We start from the raw sequence: 13,308 nt of genomic DNA, 5'->3' as shown, positions 1-13,308 counted from the left end.
CTTGGTCAAGAATTAAACAGGTGTCCAAAACTTTCTTGGGCTATTTTTACTCAGGAGATACTTACATCAACAATTTTTGAGGATATAAACGAAAAGAAAAAGACAAAGTGGTATGGGTTCACAGGGTAGAATGTGAAAGAAATGAAGCTGACTACAAAAAATGAGAGCACAAATAAGTATAGAAATAAAACTTAAAAACAATAAAAAGCAGGGCTGGATGGGCTGGAGAGATGGCTCAGAGGTTAAGAGCACTGACTGCTCTTCCAGAGGTCCTGAGTTCAATTCCCAGCAACCACATGGTGGCTCACAGCCATCTATAATGAGATCTGGTGTCATCTTCTGGCATGCAGACAGACATGGAGGCAGGATGTTGTATTCATAATAAATAAATAAATCTTAAAAAAAAAAAAAGCAGGGCTGGAGATGGATGGTTCGGTAGTTAAGAGCATTGGCTGCTCTTCCAGAGGATCCAGGTGGATTTCATTCCCAGCACCCACATGTCTGTAACTCTAGTTCCACAGAACCCATTGTCCTCTTTTGGCATCTATGGGCACCAGGCACACACATGTGGTGCACAGACATACATGCAGGGAAAATACTCATGCACATAAAATAATAAAAAAGAACACAATTTAAGAAGTTCTCTTAGGGCTGGAGAGATGGCTCAGAGATTAAGAACACTGGCTGCTTTTCCAGAAGTCCTGAGTTAAATTCCCAGCAACCATATGGTGGCTCACAACCACCTATAATGAGATCTGGTGCCCTTTTTTGGCTTGCAGGGACACATGTAGGCAGAACACTGAATACATAATAAACAAATACATCTTAAAACAACAACAACAAAAAGTTCTCTTGGCCTGGTGAAATGGTTCTGTGGGTCAGGTGCTTCCCTCCAAACCCCATGACCTGAGTTCCACCCTAGGAACCCACAAGGTAGAAGGAGAGAACCAATTTCCAAAAGTTGTCCTCTGACTTCCACGCCTTCATGCACATATGTATGTGCATGCATACCACACACACACTCCTCTCTCTCTTAATAAATAGTAGTTTCAAAAAGAATCCATTTAAGAAACAATAAAAGAGAAGCAATCAGCTAAAATAAAAGCTTCTCTTTATTTTCCAGTATCTAGAATCATATGAAGGAATGTCTAGTGTCCTAAAAGAGCAGCTCAGCTGCAGAGGGAGAGTGGAAACTGTAACAATCATTTGCTTCTTTTGCTGAGGAGACCTTATATCATGCCCTAAGAGGAGCCACAAAGGAAAGACAGCAGAGACTGGTTCCCTAGCAGTCCTGAAACTCTGGGATTCTTTTAAAGCTTCTGTTTTTAAAGGATGTTGAGAAATGTCTCAGAGTAAAGAAAGGGCTCATAGGTGACAAGGAAATGCAAAGTCACACATAATGTTTTTACTAGAGTTCACATGAACTAGTTAAGGTGGTTACCAGCATTTATGATGATGGTGTATATATCTTATTAAACCTGATTTTAAAATCTTACTAAAATAAGTTTACCCAGAAAAACTATAGGAGTGATCAAGCTAAAGTCAAATTTTGTTAGAATGCCATGTTGAGTATTTGAGATTATCACTCATACTGCCACATCACAACTTCTCAGATAACTTACTCTTCTGATCTTCTTGCGTTTTTTGGAGCGTGGTCTTGTCTCTATCCTCTGGACGCTGCAGCGCACAAGTAACAACAGGTCCTGTAGGCTGAACAACTTGTAGACAAAATTTCCTTCTTGAGGAGCTATATATTCAGATGTATCTTCAACATAGTCTTGAAGTTCATATGGCAATCCTTTAAAAACATTCCTCATTACCATTTACAAACAGGCTACCCATTTATGCATTGTAATCTGGGATACAAAAACTCAATAACTCTCGTTGTGACTGTTAATTCTCCACCTTGGACCATATTTACTTAAAGCATTGTAGCAGAGAGCTGCAACTAGAGTTTAAAACATTCTTTCACTTTTCACGAATACCTCCATGAGCACTAGGCAAAACATGCATTAGGGTGATAAGCATCAAGAAGAAAGACTGAGGAGTATTATCACACTCATTCTGTACAGAGGGTACAGAAGGTCTGGATAGGTCAATGTTTCTGATTCCCTCCATCAGCAGAGTAGCCTTTCCATGTACTTATAGGGTAAACAGGTTACAGCACACATACAAATTAGGTAGATATACAAAGAGGACACAGTGGAAGCACAAATAGTGACCAACAGACTGAAATGTAAGTGAGTAGGTAAAAATTACAAAACAGGTTACAATAGTATGAAAGAAGGGAGAAAAGCTAACGAAAAGGAATAGATAAACTGGTAAGTTCTTAATATCCACTTACGTCCTTTAGGCTTCTGAAACGCAGAAGGCCAACTAGATTTTGGCCAGTTAGAGGCATCTGAAGTAGCAGAGGGTTGCTCAGAAGCAGATGGCTGTTTAGATTCTTCTGAATTAATTAAGGGCAACTCAGGCACTTTCCTGGAAATTGGCTTTAAAAGTTCATCTTGCATTTTTAGAATTTCTCCAACTGGATCAAATTTTTTATAAACTCTTTTGATAGGTTTCTTTAAAACACAAGACTCTTCAGAAACAGTAGTAGTTGTCTGGTTATCCACAGAAGCCTGTGCTGAAGAATTTGGACTTGCAGGTCTAGAACCCACATCAGCTGTCTTTCCATCACTATTACTTTTACTTTCTGTATCAATGATTAAACAGTCCTCATCTGTATCACTACCACAAGAAATCCCTTTCTCAGTTTCAGCTGTTTCTGATGCAGTAGCTGTTTTGTTGGCATTGTCTGCATTCCCCTGAACACTCGGGCTTTCATTATTGGTACAAAGCATATCTACATCGCTTTCGTTAGAGATTCCATCAGATGTTTTGAGGACTTCATTATCTTGTGTTAAAGATTTTGCACTGGCACTGGGAACCTCTGCACCACATGATTCAAGTCCCTGATCATCTTTATTTTTGCACTCTTCAGGACCACTTTCCACACCAGAGAATAGCTGCTTCTCCTTCTGCAATTGTTTCATCAGAATCTGGCATAAGCTTCTAGAATCATCAGTAATGTTTGGTGCAGCTGGTACCTCAGGAGTAGCTGGTGCCACAGGTGCAGGTGCTACTTTGGGGGTTGTGTGGACATCTGTCAAGATGGGTACAGAGGAGTCACTTTCTGAACTTGGTGACTTGGATGGACTAGTGGTAGTTACTCCAAAGGTTTCAAGTTCTGTGACATCATTATCAAAATCGAGATCCAAATTTTCCAGAGTCTCAATTTTTCGGCACTCGTTAGCTTCAGTGGATATCTTGGAAGAAAATATAATAGCAAATTATTAGGGGAAAGATCAGGCCATAGTTACCTAATTCTTAGTGTCCTTACCACTAACATCACATAGGTCACGTTTTTTAAAAGAAGAAAAATGGAGCTAGGGAGATGTCTCACAGAGCAAAAGGATTTCTATTCCAGCACACAACCTGAGTCTGGATCTCCAGCAACCTAGTAAAAGCCAGACACGGCGATTGATGTGTGCCAGCAATTCCAGTGTTATGAGAGGGGACAGGAGTACAGTTAAAAATCTCTGACCATATTTACTATCCTCAGCCCTTTTTGGTCCTGAATTGAAAATGGCCCCTTTCCTGTCCATCTCTCTCTTTCTTAATGTATTCTGGTTTTCTCCATAATATTTATCAGCACTCGCTACTTCTGCTGCTGTACATTCAGTATGTGTCATCTACTACAATGTAAGTGCTGAGAGAAGCCAGGCTGCATTCTTATTTACCCATCCTCAGCACAGAGAACAGAAACTACACAGTAAATATTTGTAGAAGGGATTATTTTCTATGAACAAAATGTTTCACTTTAATAATCATAGAAAAATTATCTTTAAGCAGATATCATTAAAACTAGTATTTATACCATGCTTGTCACTCTAACGCTTTGTATGTTAGAAATCCAAACCATAAATAAGTTAATGTCACACCCATCTGATGAGAACATTTATTCTCTGCTCAGTTTTGAATTATGTAGTACTATTAATTATCATTTGTCTTCTTGTGCTACAGAACCACACCAACCCTCATTTCTGTCTTACTATGACTCTGTATCTGTTAAACTAATCCTTTTCCAGCCGTCCTTACTGTCCTTCTTGGCTTCTCTGACCACTGTTCTGTTGTCCACTTCTATGAGCATTATTTTATAGATGTCACATTATAAAGTGAAGTCACATGATCTTTCTGTGACTGGCTTATTTCATTTAACATTCTGATCTTCAGGTACTGTTGTTAATGACAGCATTTTTCCTCTCTTTAAAGGTTTACTAGTATTCCAATGTATTTATATACCTCATTTTCTTGACCTAGTTGCCCACTAATGGACACTGAGACTGATTCCATATCTGGGCTACTGTGCATAGTGCTGCAATCAATATAGTGCTTTTGGCTTGCTGTTTTCTTTGAAATATATGTTTACTGGGGAGTTGTTGAACACGTGGCCATCTTATTTTTAAGGAACTTCTTTTATTGCCCGAGCTAATCTGCATTCTGTTTTGGTTTTGGTTTTTTGAGACAGGGTTTGTGTGTGTGTGTGTGTCTTTGGAGGCCGTCCTGGAACTAGCTCTTGTAGACCAGGCTAGTCTGGAACTCACAGAGATTCGCCTGCCTCTGCCTCCTCTGCTGAGATTAAAAGTGTGCACCACTACCGCCAGCTTGGTTTTTGTTTTGTTTTTCCACACCCTCCTCGGTATGTCTTTTTAACCTGTTATAAATTCTGCAACGGGTCTCACAAGTACGGCTTAAACTTCCCACGCATTATGGTTAGCAATACGAGTCACATGACAGACTAGCACTTGTCATGTATTCTTTTGGTTATTTCCACTTTTACTAAGGGAAGATGATACCTCATGTGGTGTTTGTGTATATATATGTGTGTGGGTGTGTGGCACACAAAGATTGAGGCCAAATGTCTTCTCTGCCACCTTATTTTTTGAGACAAAGACTCTTTCTGAACCTAAAGTTCACTGTTCAGTTAGGGTGGCTGGTCAATGAGCTCTAAAAATCCACCTGTTCTCTCCATGGGCCTACATGCATGCCCAGTTGTATCTGCTTCTTACGTGGGTGCTAGGGATCTGAACCCAGACCCTCATGTTTCTCTAGCAAACTCTTTACAGATTGAGCCATCTCCTTGGTTCCTTATGGTTTTAATTTGCATTTCCATGGCAACTAGTGATGGTGAATATTCTTTCATATATTTGTCAACTGTTTATATGTTTCAGAAAATGCATTCTCAGATCACTGTCCCGATTTTTTAAATTTTAAATTTTACTCTCGGTAAGGGGGTTAGAGAGATAACTCAGTGGTTAAGAGCCCTTGCTGTTCTTCCAGAGGTTCCAGTTCAGTTCCTAACACCCACATCAGGTGGCTCATGATGGCCTGTAACTCAAGCTCCAGGGGATCTGACGTCTTTAGCCTCTGAGTGTACTTGCACTCACATTTACGTATATGCAAGCAGGCACACAAACCTATATATGACTAAATATGAATCTTTAAAAAAAATTTTAAATGATACATTAAAAACTAGAATATTAATCACATATCATGTAATGTTTCAAAAATGCATATTAAAGACTATTTTAACTACAAGGCTTAGAGACTTCCAATATAAGTTTATGCTCCAAAAGGATAAACAAGTAGATTCTAAGCAAGGGAGAAAAGGTACTACATACATCCATCTCAGAGGTGTACTCTTCAGGTTTGTCCATAAAGACTGCAGAGACTGGAACAGATGTGTTTTTTGATATCACATGTTTTAATGGAACTTCATGGAAGATTTGATTTCTTTCTCTCATTGTCATTTGCTTTCGGGGAAGTGGTGAATTAATATAAATTACTTTAACAGGTTTGGAACCTTAAAATAGAAACAAGCAAGTAGTGATTATTAACTGATAGTTTTATTTAAACAGAAAAAGGAAAAAAGGATGTATGGCAGAAGGATCACTAAACAAGACAGGACAGGGCGGTGGTATCACACCTCCTGCATCTGCTCCCTTGTACTACGTGTCTTTAAGTTCCTTAGTACTAAAGGACAAGAGGACCCAGTCAGCAGGAGAAATGTGTTCTAACAATGTTTAAAGACTTCTGGGCTTTAAAGCCGTAATATTAGTATCTTTATTTCTTTGTTCTTTCAGGAACTTGCAATTGACACTTTTACAAGAGATTACATATAACTCCTAATTTGTAGTTCTGTTTTGTCTTTATAAGTGAAGATTCAGTCTTTCATTTACATACTTATGTTTAATATTATTCTGGAGGATAAAATGGTCAAATATGAATCAAATAATACAGGAATTAATGTGCAGAGGATAGCCTCTGTCAATATACTTTAATTCTGTTCCCAATAAAGTCCTGGAAATTTGTGCCCTGCAAACTGTCTAATAAAGTGATGCATTCCTTCATCCCAGGGACAAACAGAAGTTGCACATCTTCCATATATTTCTGGCCACCCTGAGTAAAAATTTCTTCTCTATGTCTTATTCTTTAACATAACTACAAATACCATAGGTCTCAGCAGTCAGTTTTATTGTAACTTTAGAGCAAGAAAAGCTCTACTGAGTTTAAATGTCAGATTCTCATTCTCCTTAAACAAAGATGGAGATCTGTGTGTGGCACACAGTCATCTATGTCTGCACAGCTGAAATGAGGTAATTCCAGCCCTTCTGAGTATTTTCTGGCATACCAAACCACAAACCTTCCACAGCTATCATCTGCACACACACTGGGATTTCCCATTGCTCCTTGTAGCTTGGTCCATGGTTATTGAGCAAGGTGAATAATGCTTGGCTAGTCAGAGCTATCTGCGGATGGTATCTTGAAACAAGCTTCTCTGCATTCGGGTCTTTACTAATATCCTGAAAAAGAATTGTGTTCTGTATTATGATTTATGCTTCATAAATAAACAGAACAATGCACACCTTATTACCTAGGTCATTCAACATTTGCACCACAAAGCAATGAGGAGGAGAGACCATCAAGGAAAGGATGTTAGAATTACCAAGCCACACATCTTTTGTGCTGTACAATTATTAGGATTATTTTAAATTTTTATGAAAGCCACTTGTGACTTACGTAGTGCATAGCTTCAGCTTTCTGCTGTGGAGTCTCAATGGAAGACATATCATCTTTTGAAAGCTGCAACTTCACAGGCATTGAGGGAAATGCTGTTTTTACAAACTTTGCACTGCCCTAAATAAGTGGAAAATGAATGTTACTGTGAAAATCTTAGTGTATTTTTCTTGCAACAAAGGAAATTTAACTGAAATCAAATGTTAATTTTAGAACCTCCTTAAGCCAAGATATTCATTCATGGTTTTACTTGACGATCACGAGTAATGATTTTGTTATTGCTATTGATCCTTAAAGGTATCTCCTGAAATCCTCCTGCTACTTTTGGAGTTTCACTTTTTTAAATGAAGTGCTAAAATATCCTTTCCATATACTTATTTCTCCAATTCTTGTGAATAATTTTTCTTTAAAATTAGTTCATGTTTAGAGTAGTATTAAGGAAAGTAGGAGAGGAAAAAGTCAAGAAATAAAATTAGTAGCGGTATTTTTAAAACATAAGGTATTGCACTTGTATCATGTATCCCAAAAGTTTAAGCACAGCCTCTATATGAGACATTCACAGAATAAACCTTACCAAAACAAGAAGAGTCTTTTCTAACTTCAGTCCCATCTCTATTTTGAAGGGAAAGAATCCCATTAGGCTGGTGACTTCATGGAGAGTATAAAATTCTGGGTACTTTTTCACTTGTTCAATGCAAGCTCTTAGAGTTTGCTGTGAAACAGAAAATAAGAACTACTCATTTGTATTATACTTCCCTAACAAATGTGCTTTGGTTACATATAACTATAAATTTATTAATTGCAAAGTTGGATCCATTTCACTCATCCTCTCTTCCAATAATCCACACATTCTGTGTATTTCCTATTTGATTTACTCTCTTAGTTTTCACAACAAATTTTAACCTAATTTCCTAAAATAATCATATTTAATAATACTAAAATTAGTTATCTTATTAAAATTTAAAATTAAATAGAGAAGACTTAAGGTATTTCTATGCTTCTTAGGAAAATGACAAAAGAAATGAAGTCACATGAAAATTTATGTACAATGTATAACAGTAAAAGCAACAACTGAAGCTGGGGCTGGCCACATATGCACATGTTTATAATCCCCGTACTTAGGAAATAGAGGCAGGAGGATCAATAGTTCAAGACTAGCCTGGACTGCATGACCACCAGCTAAGTATTTATGTGTCTTCTCCAATTTCCAAAATATTAATGGCTTACCAGGAAATGTAGTTGGGAAGGAACTATTCACAGCTTTATCCAAGAAAAACATATTTTTGATAACATGTAGGTAGCTCAGAGGAACAGAACCATCACTGGGGAAGTTTAGATAATTTTAAAAGCATACACATGTGTTATCTTCTAAGGTACCTGTCATCTTTTGTCAGTGGATTGTACCTAAACCTTTTAGGATACATTTTATTTTTCAGGCAGGCTCTCACTATATAGTTCTGGCTGGACTAGAACTAACTATGTAGATCAGGCTGGCCTGGAACTCAGAGAGCTACCTGCTTCTGCCTCTGCCTCCCAAGTGCTAGGATTAAACGCAGAGAGGGAGGGAGAAGGAGGGCAGAGAGAGGCAGGGGGTAGGAGAGAGACATTGGGAAAGTCAGCTCTCTCCCTCTACCATGTGGATTAGTCCCTAAGATGGAAATCAGGTAGTCAGGTTTGGTGCAAGTGCCTTTAGTGGCCAAGCCACATCTTGTAGTTCCATATCCCATTCCTTTTCCTAGCACACACACCCTGCTGTGTTTAACATTTTCTTCTTCTATCTACACACCTTAGTGGTACTTAGGATGTCACTCATAACTATTGCAGGTGTGGGCTAACACAGAAAAGCTGCTTTAAAATTCTCAGTGAGCTATATACACTTATTGGTAAAGCCTCTTTCTTCCCAGTCTACAGTTCTAGCGAATGCACACTTCTGATGTTTCCATTCTGTCGTGGGTATTGTAAGAATTCAACAAACAAAAGGAACTAAGATGTAAGCACCGAGTAGCAAGTTTCATCCTGGTTAGTTATCAGCAAATCTTAGTCAAACTGCACAGGATGTTACAGTGCTTGCAACTGCATTTACTTAGCTCTCATTCAAGAAAAAAAAGATAGAAAGCCCCTTGTAGTGTTTACATGGCACCACAGTGTATTATGTTATCTTAAGTATGACAGTGCACCTTCACCTGTGAGTCAACTTTCAGTTTCTGTTCCTGCTATCAAACAAAGAATGAAAAGACTGATGGAAAACTCCAGAAACAAGAAATTCCTAAGTTCTAAACAGTGAATAATTTCAAGTAGCACATTAAAGCCCTGTAGCCCTGTGTTACCCAGCTCTGTCCAAACAAATTGTTTCCTTGGCAGCAAGCAAGCTGTCACGAGTTCTACTATTTCACAGACCAAGTAGTGCACTGGCCTCTGTGTAACAAAACTGCTAAAGATGATGGCTCCCTAAGCTGCAGGGTATTTTTCACACACTTTAGAGATACCACTCTTATTTATTGCTCAGCAGTTTATGTAAATGTGATCTTTTACCTCTGTGAAGAGACGGGCCTCATCAGAGAGCATATTATAATCCTGTGCACATTTCTTTGCCGAATTCTGCAAAAACTTTAAGAATTCATTAACTTCTTCATTCACATGTTTCTTCATATCCTTAAAAAAAGTACACATCTTTAAATAAAGGTTCACTAAAAATATTGACTCCTCAATAGTTGCTCTAATAGTTTGAACTTCAAAGAGTAAAACATCAAATCCAGAGAGGAAAACACAAAGAAAATAATTTTAAAATGACCAAATAATGATAGACTTATTAACAACTCTAGGGAAGAAGGCTGAAGAAATGGCTCAGTGGTTAAGTGCACTGGCTGCTCTTCCAGAAGTTCTCAGTTCAATACTCAGTAACCACATGGTAGCGCACAACCATCTGGTCTGTGTGAAGACAGGTCACTCATATACATTAAATAGATAATTTTTAAAAAGCTCTAGGGACCTAGGGAATAGTTTACTGGAACCTTTGGTTTAGCATTGTGTAAGGCATGGGTTCAAATCCATGCATGTACAGGTATACACACACACACACACACACACACACACACACAAGCACCAAATGCATTAAAAACTCCACAGAAGCACTTGAGAGACAGAGGTGAGCAGAACTCTGGAGTTCAAGGCCAGACTGGTCTGCAAGGAAAGTTCCAGGATAGACAGGACCATTATACAGAGAAATCCTGTCTTGGAAAGAAACAAAAAACAAACAAACAAAAAAACCATCCATAGAAATAAAAAAACAAATGACCAAAATCATGATATATGTTTAGGAAATTCTATTTTTTAAGAGAGAAGTGAGCAAACTGTATGTACAACTAGGAGAGTTATAGAACTACAAATGCTTATTGCTGGGTGTGGTGGCACACTCCTACAATCTTAGTACTCTGGAGGTGGTGCTGGACTAGTCGTTCAGTCACCCTTGGCCATCAATGATTGCAGACAACTTGAGGTATGTAAGTCACTGTTTCAAAACAGTAAGAAAAAATAAAAAGCAATGGTTTATAAGTACATGGAAAATATTTGTTTTCACTGGTATCCAATATATTTATTTAGGTAAAACAAGAAATCACCCATTTCTCATATACAACAAAGCCCAAAAAAGAGAGAGCAAAGTCTAATGTTGGTGGACATACCTTCAAATCCTCTTATAGTGGTATAAATAAATAATTCAAACCTTTCAAAGAACAATTTATCTATCCCTAACTACAGACCAAAACTTTAAAAACTCATGCAGCATTTGATCTTAAAATTTTATTTTAAAAAAACTTCATTTAAAGAACCTATCTAAAAGAAACAATCACAGGGACAAACAAAACTTCTTGCTAGGATGTAAAGTGAACTAGAGTAAGGTCTCTGCTCTGCACACAATAAAATCAACAGGAGGGTTAATGTGTCAACACTAACTAAAGTCCCTACTTTCCCATTTCTATAAATATGACCATAATAGTAAGAGAAATAAGTAACAAATTAACAATGACAAAGACAAATGAAAGGAAATGTAAAGTAGAATTATTTCCTGATTCTTGGTATTCTTACTGAAGCAGATAAATGGAATACATACCAAATACTGCAAGAATTCATTTGTATTTGTCCCAACAGCTTTGGAACTTGAGGGAATCTTTGCATATTTAGCCAACAAATCCACGTAAGCCCTCTGCTCTCTCTGTGAGAACCGAGAGAAACGAGGATAAGGAACTCTAGGTTTTGGAAGGAGAATCATCCCAACTTTTTCCTTTGCTTGAGTTGATGAACTAACTGCAGGCTCATTTTCTACAGAACTTGCTGATACATTCAAATTTTCTCCTATACGTCTGGAAAAAAAAATACAATTTACAATATGTGCTTTTCACATGAAGATTACTATCATGAAACTTATGATTCCCAATCAAAAGGGAGAATAATATGGCATGATTAACAGTAACTTCTGGATTATTATCTAACTCTGCCACCTGCATTTTGATGTTCAGTCATTTAGTGTAGATTAAGTATTCTGCATGAAAAGACCTCATTGCAGGCTTACCTTCAGCCACCTGACGGAAAAGGGGAGACACACTTCAAACAGCTATTCTATTTAGAACTTTCCCCTTTTATTAAAAGGGGAAATCATTCTTGTGAATTATATTAACATTTACTTATTGCAATGCCATTTGGTTTTTAATGCTTAATTTCTTCAGTGAGGTGCATCGGTTAATATGGTGAAGAAAGAACATTAAGAACAGAATAAAGGGGCTGGAGAGATGGCTCAGAGGTTAAGAACAGAATAAAACAGGGTCACACACTTGAAGTTAATTCATTCACTGAGATTCTAAATTTTCTGGTTTCCATGGGCTATCTCATAACTTAAATATAAAATTCCAATAACTGTTTTTACATTTTTTGGAAGCAGTAGTAATTTTAGAAAGACTGGACAATCCCCTATCTGTCACCTATATGGTTAAACCCACAGAAGTCTCTATGCTTTTTATGGATGTGAAAGAAAAATTACAGCATATAAGGAATTGTGCTCAAAGGCAACGAGTAGTACCAGTCAGAGAGCCTGATATTAGACTTGTTTGTAAAATGACACATCCCAATTTAAAAAGTCACCTTACTATTTCTAGTAAGACATACAACTATAGAGTACTAGCTTGTTCATAAATTAATCTTTGCTATTCAGTTATTTTAGTCTACAATTTTAGTAAAAGAATAGAAATCTACCAAAAAACTCTACTTCCTTGGTTTCTAAAACTCTGATTTCTACCATGGTCACTGATTCTTGAACTTGGCTCCAAATTAAACAATGATAATTCATGGAGGAAAGGAAACTAATGAGAAATATGGATGTCTACTGACTCATTCACTAATATTCATTGATATTTATAATTGTTGGTATATGCTATGTCCAAGAGCTTTAACCAGCAGATTACAGTACAATCTTGGAATGCCAGGATCTTAAACTAATGGTTTGACAAATGAATGAAAGAAAACCACATCCATATAAAACTGTATCCATTATATACATACACATATACATTTATACATATATGTGTGTATGTATATATATATGTATATTGATCATAATGATATTAGGTTTCCAAAATATATTTACCAAATAGCTGGCTGAGAAGAATGGTCTGGAGACCATGGATTAAGATCCAGAGAGAGAAGGGAACAATGGTCGCAATCATGACAGTATTACTTTCCTTATGGCATTCATTTCTTTAAGCCAATAGGAGCATCTAACTCATTACCAGAGGGAAAGGTTGGCCATAATCTGGAGGAATACTGGATGCTCAGAACATATGACACTGTTTTACACAACTTGTACAGGTCCTTTACAATTCTGATTTGCTATTACTTTAATACCACATCTTATTTTTTCTATGATTATTGCTTAGTATGTTTTATTCTGTTTCTCTTAAATACAGTCTTGTTCATTTTAGGATTTGGTGCTGAAAACTGAATCAGGGACCTCTTATAGGCTGTACACATGCCACACCCACTGTAACTGGACCATCTTCCCAATCATCACATCTTCTGTTGTAGTGATGTCTATGAACTACGCATTGCAGGGTAGGTATTGTTCTCCTTTTATTTCACATTATGTATTTAGGACATCATGCTATTTTTAAAAGTTATGATTCTGGCAACTAGCTATCA

General features: G+C 37.2%; 1 protein-coding gene and 1 long non-coding RNA gene across 9 annotated transcripts in view; one reads left to right on the top strand and one right to left on the bottom strand.

Annotated features, from left to right (window-relative positions):
* Positions 1-13,308, top strand: part of LOC110341912 — a 58,806-nt gene that overhangs the window by 18,858 nt on the left and 26,640 nt on the right. The window contains exon 3 of the long non-coding RNA XR_005874809.1: positions 13,092-13,221. This is a non-coding gene — a long non-coding RNA (uncharacterized LOC110341912). The remainder of the gene's footprint in view (positions 1-13,091; positions 13,222-13,308) is intronic.
* Positions 1-13,308, bottom strand: part of Ice2 (interactor of little elongation complex ELL subunit 2) — a 37,135-nt gene that overhangs the window by 14,643 nt on the left and 9,184 nt on the right. For 7 of the 8 annotated variants that reach the window (XR_002383905.2, XR_002383906.2, XM_013117438.3 and 4 more), the window contains 8 exons: positions 11,231-11,480; positions 9,655-9,774; positions 7,697-7,834; positions 7,126-7,242; positions 6,737-6,908; positions 5,727-5,908; positions 2,345-3,311; positions 1,623-1,798 (listed from right to left, as the gene is read on the bottom strand). Coding sequence is in view for 6 of the 8 variants with exons in the window: in XM_013117438.3 (XP_012972892.1) it covers positions 1,623-1,798; positions 2,345-3,311; positions 5,727-5,908; positions 6,737-6,908; positions 7,126-7,242; positions 7,697-7,834; positions 9,655-9,774; positions 11,231-11,480 (2,122 nt within the window). In the remaining 2 variants the exon portion in view is untranslated. The remainder of the gene's footprint in view (positions 1-1,622; positions 1,799-2,344; positions 3,312-5,726; positions 5,909-6,736; positions 6,909-7,125; positions 7,243-7,696; positions 7,835-9,654; positions 9,775-11,230; positions 11,481-13,308) is intronic. The other variant, XM_005075484.4, reaches the window with a different exon arrangement.

This window comes from Mesocricetus auratus, unplaced genomic scaffold (genome assembly GCF_017639785.1).
Source record: "Mesocricetus auratus isolate SY011 unplaced genomic scaffold, BCM_Maur_2.0 Super-Scaffold_100691, whole genome shotgun sequence".
Lineage (NCBI taxonomy): Eukaryota > Metazoa > Chordata > Mammalia > Rodentia > Cricetidae > Mesocricetus > Mesocricetus auratus.
This window is presented reverse-complemented; position numbering and strand designations above follow the sequence as displayed.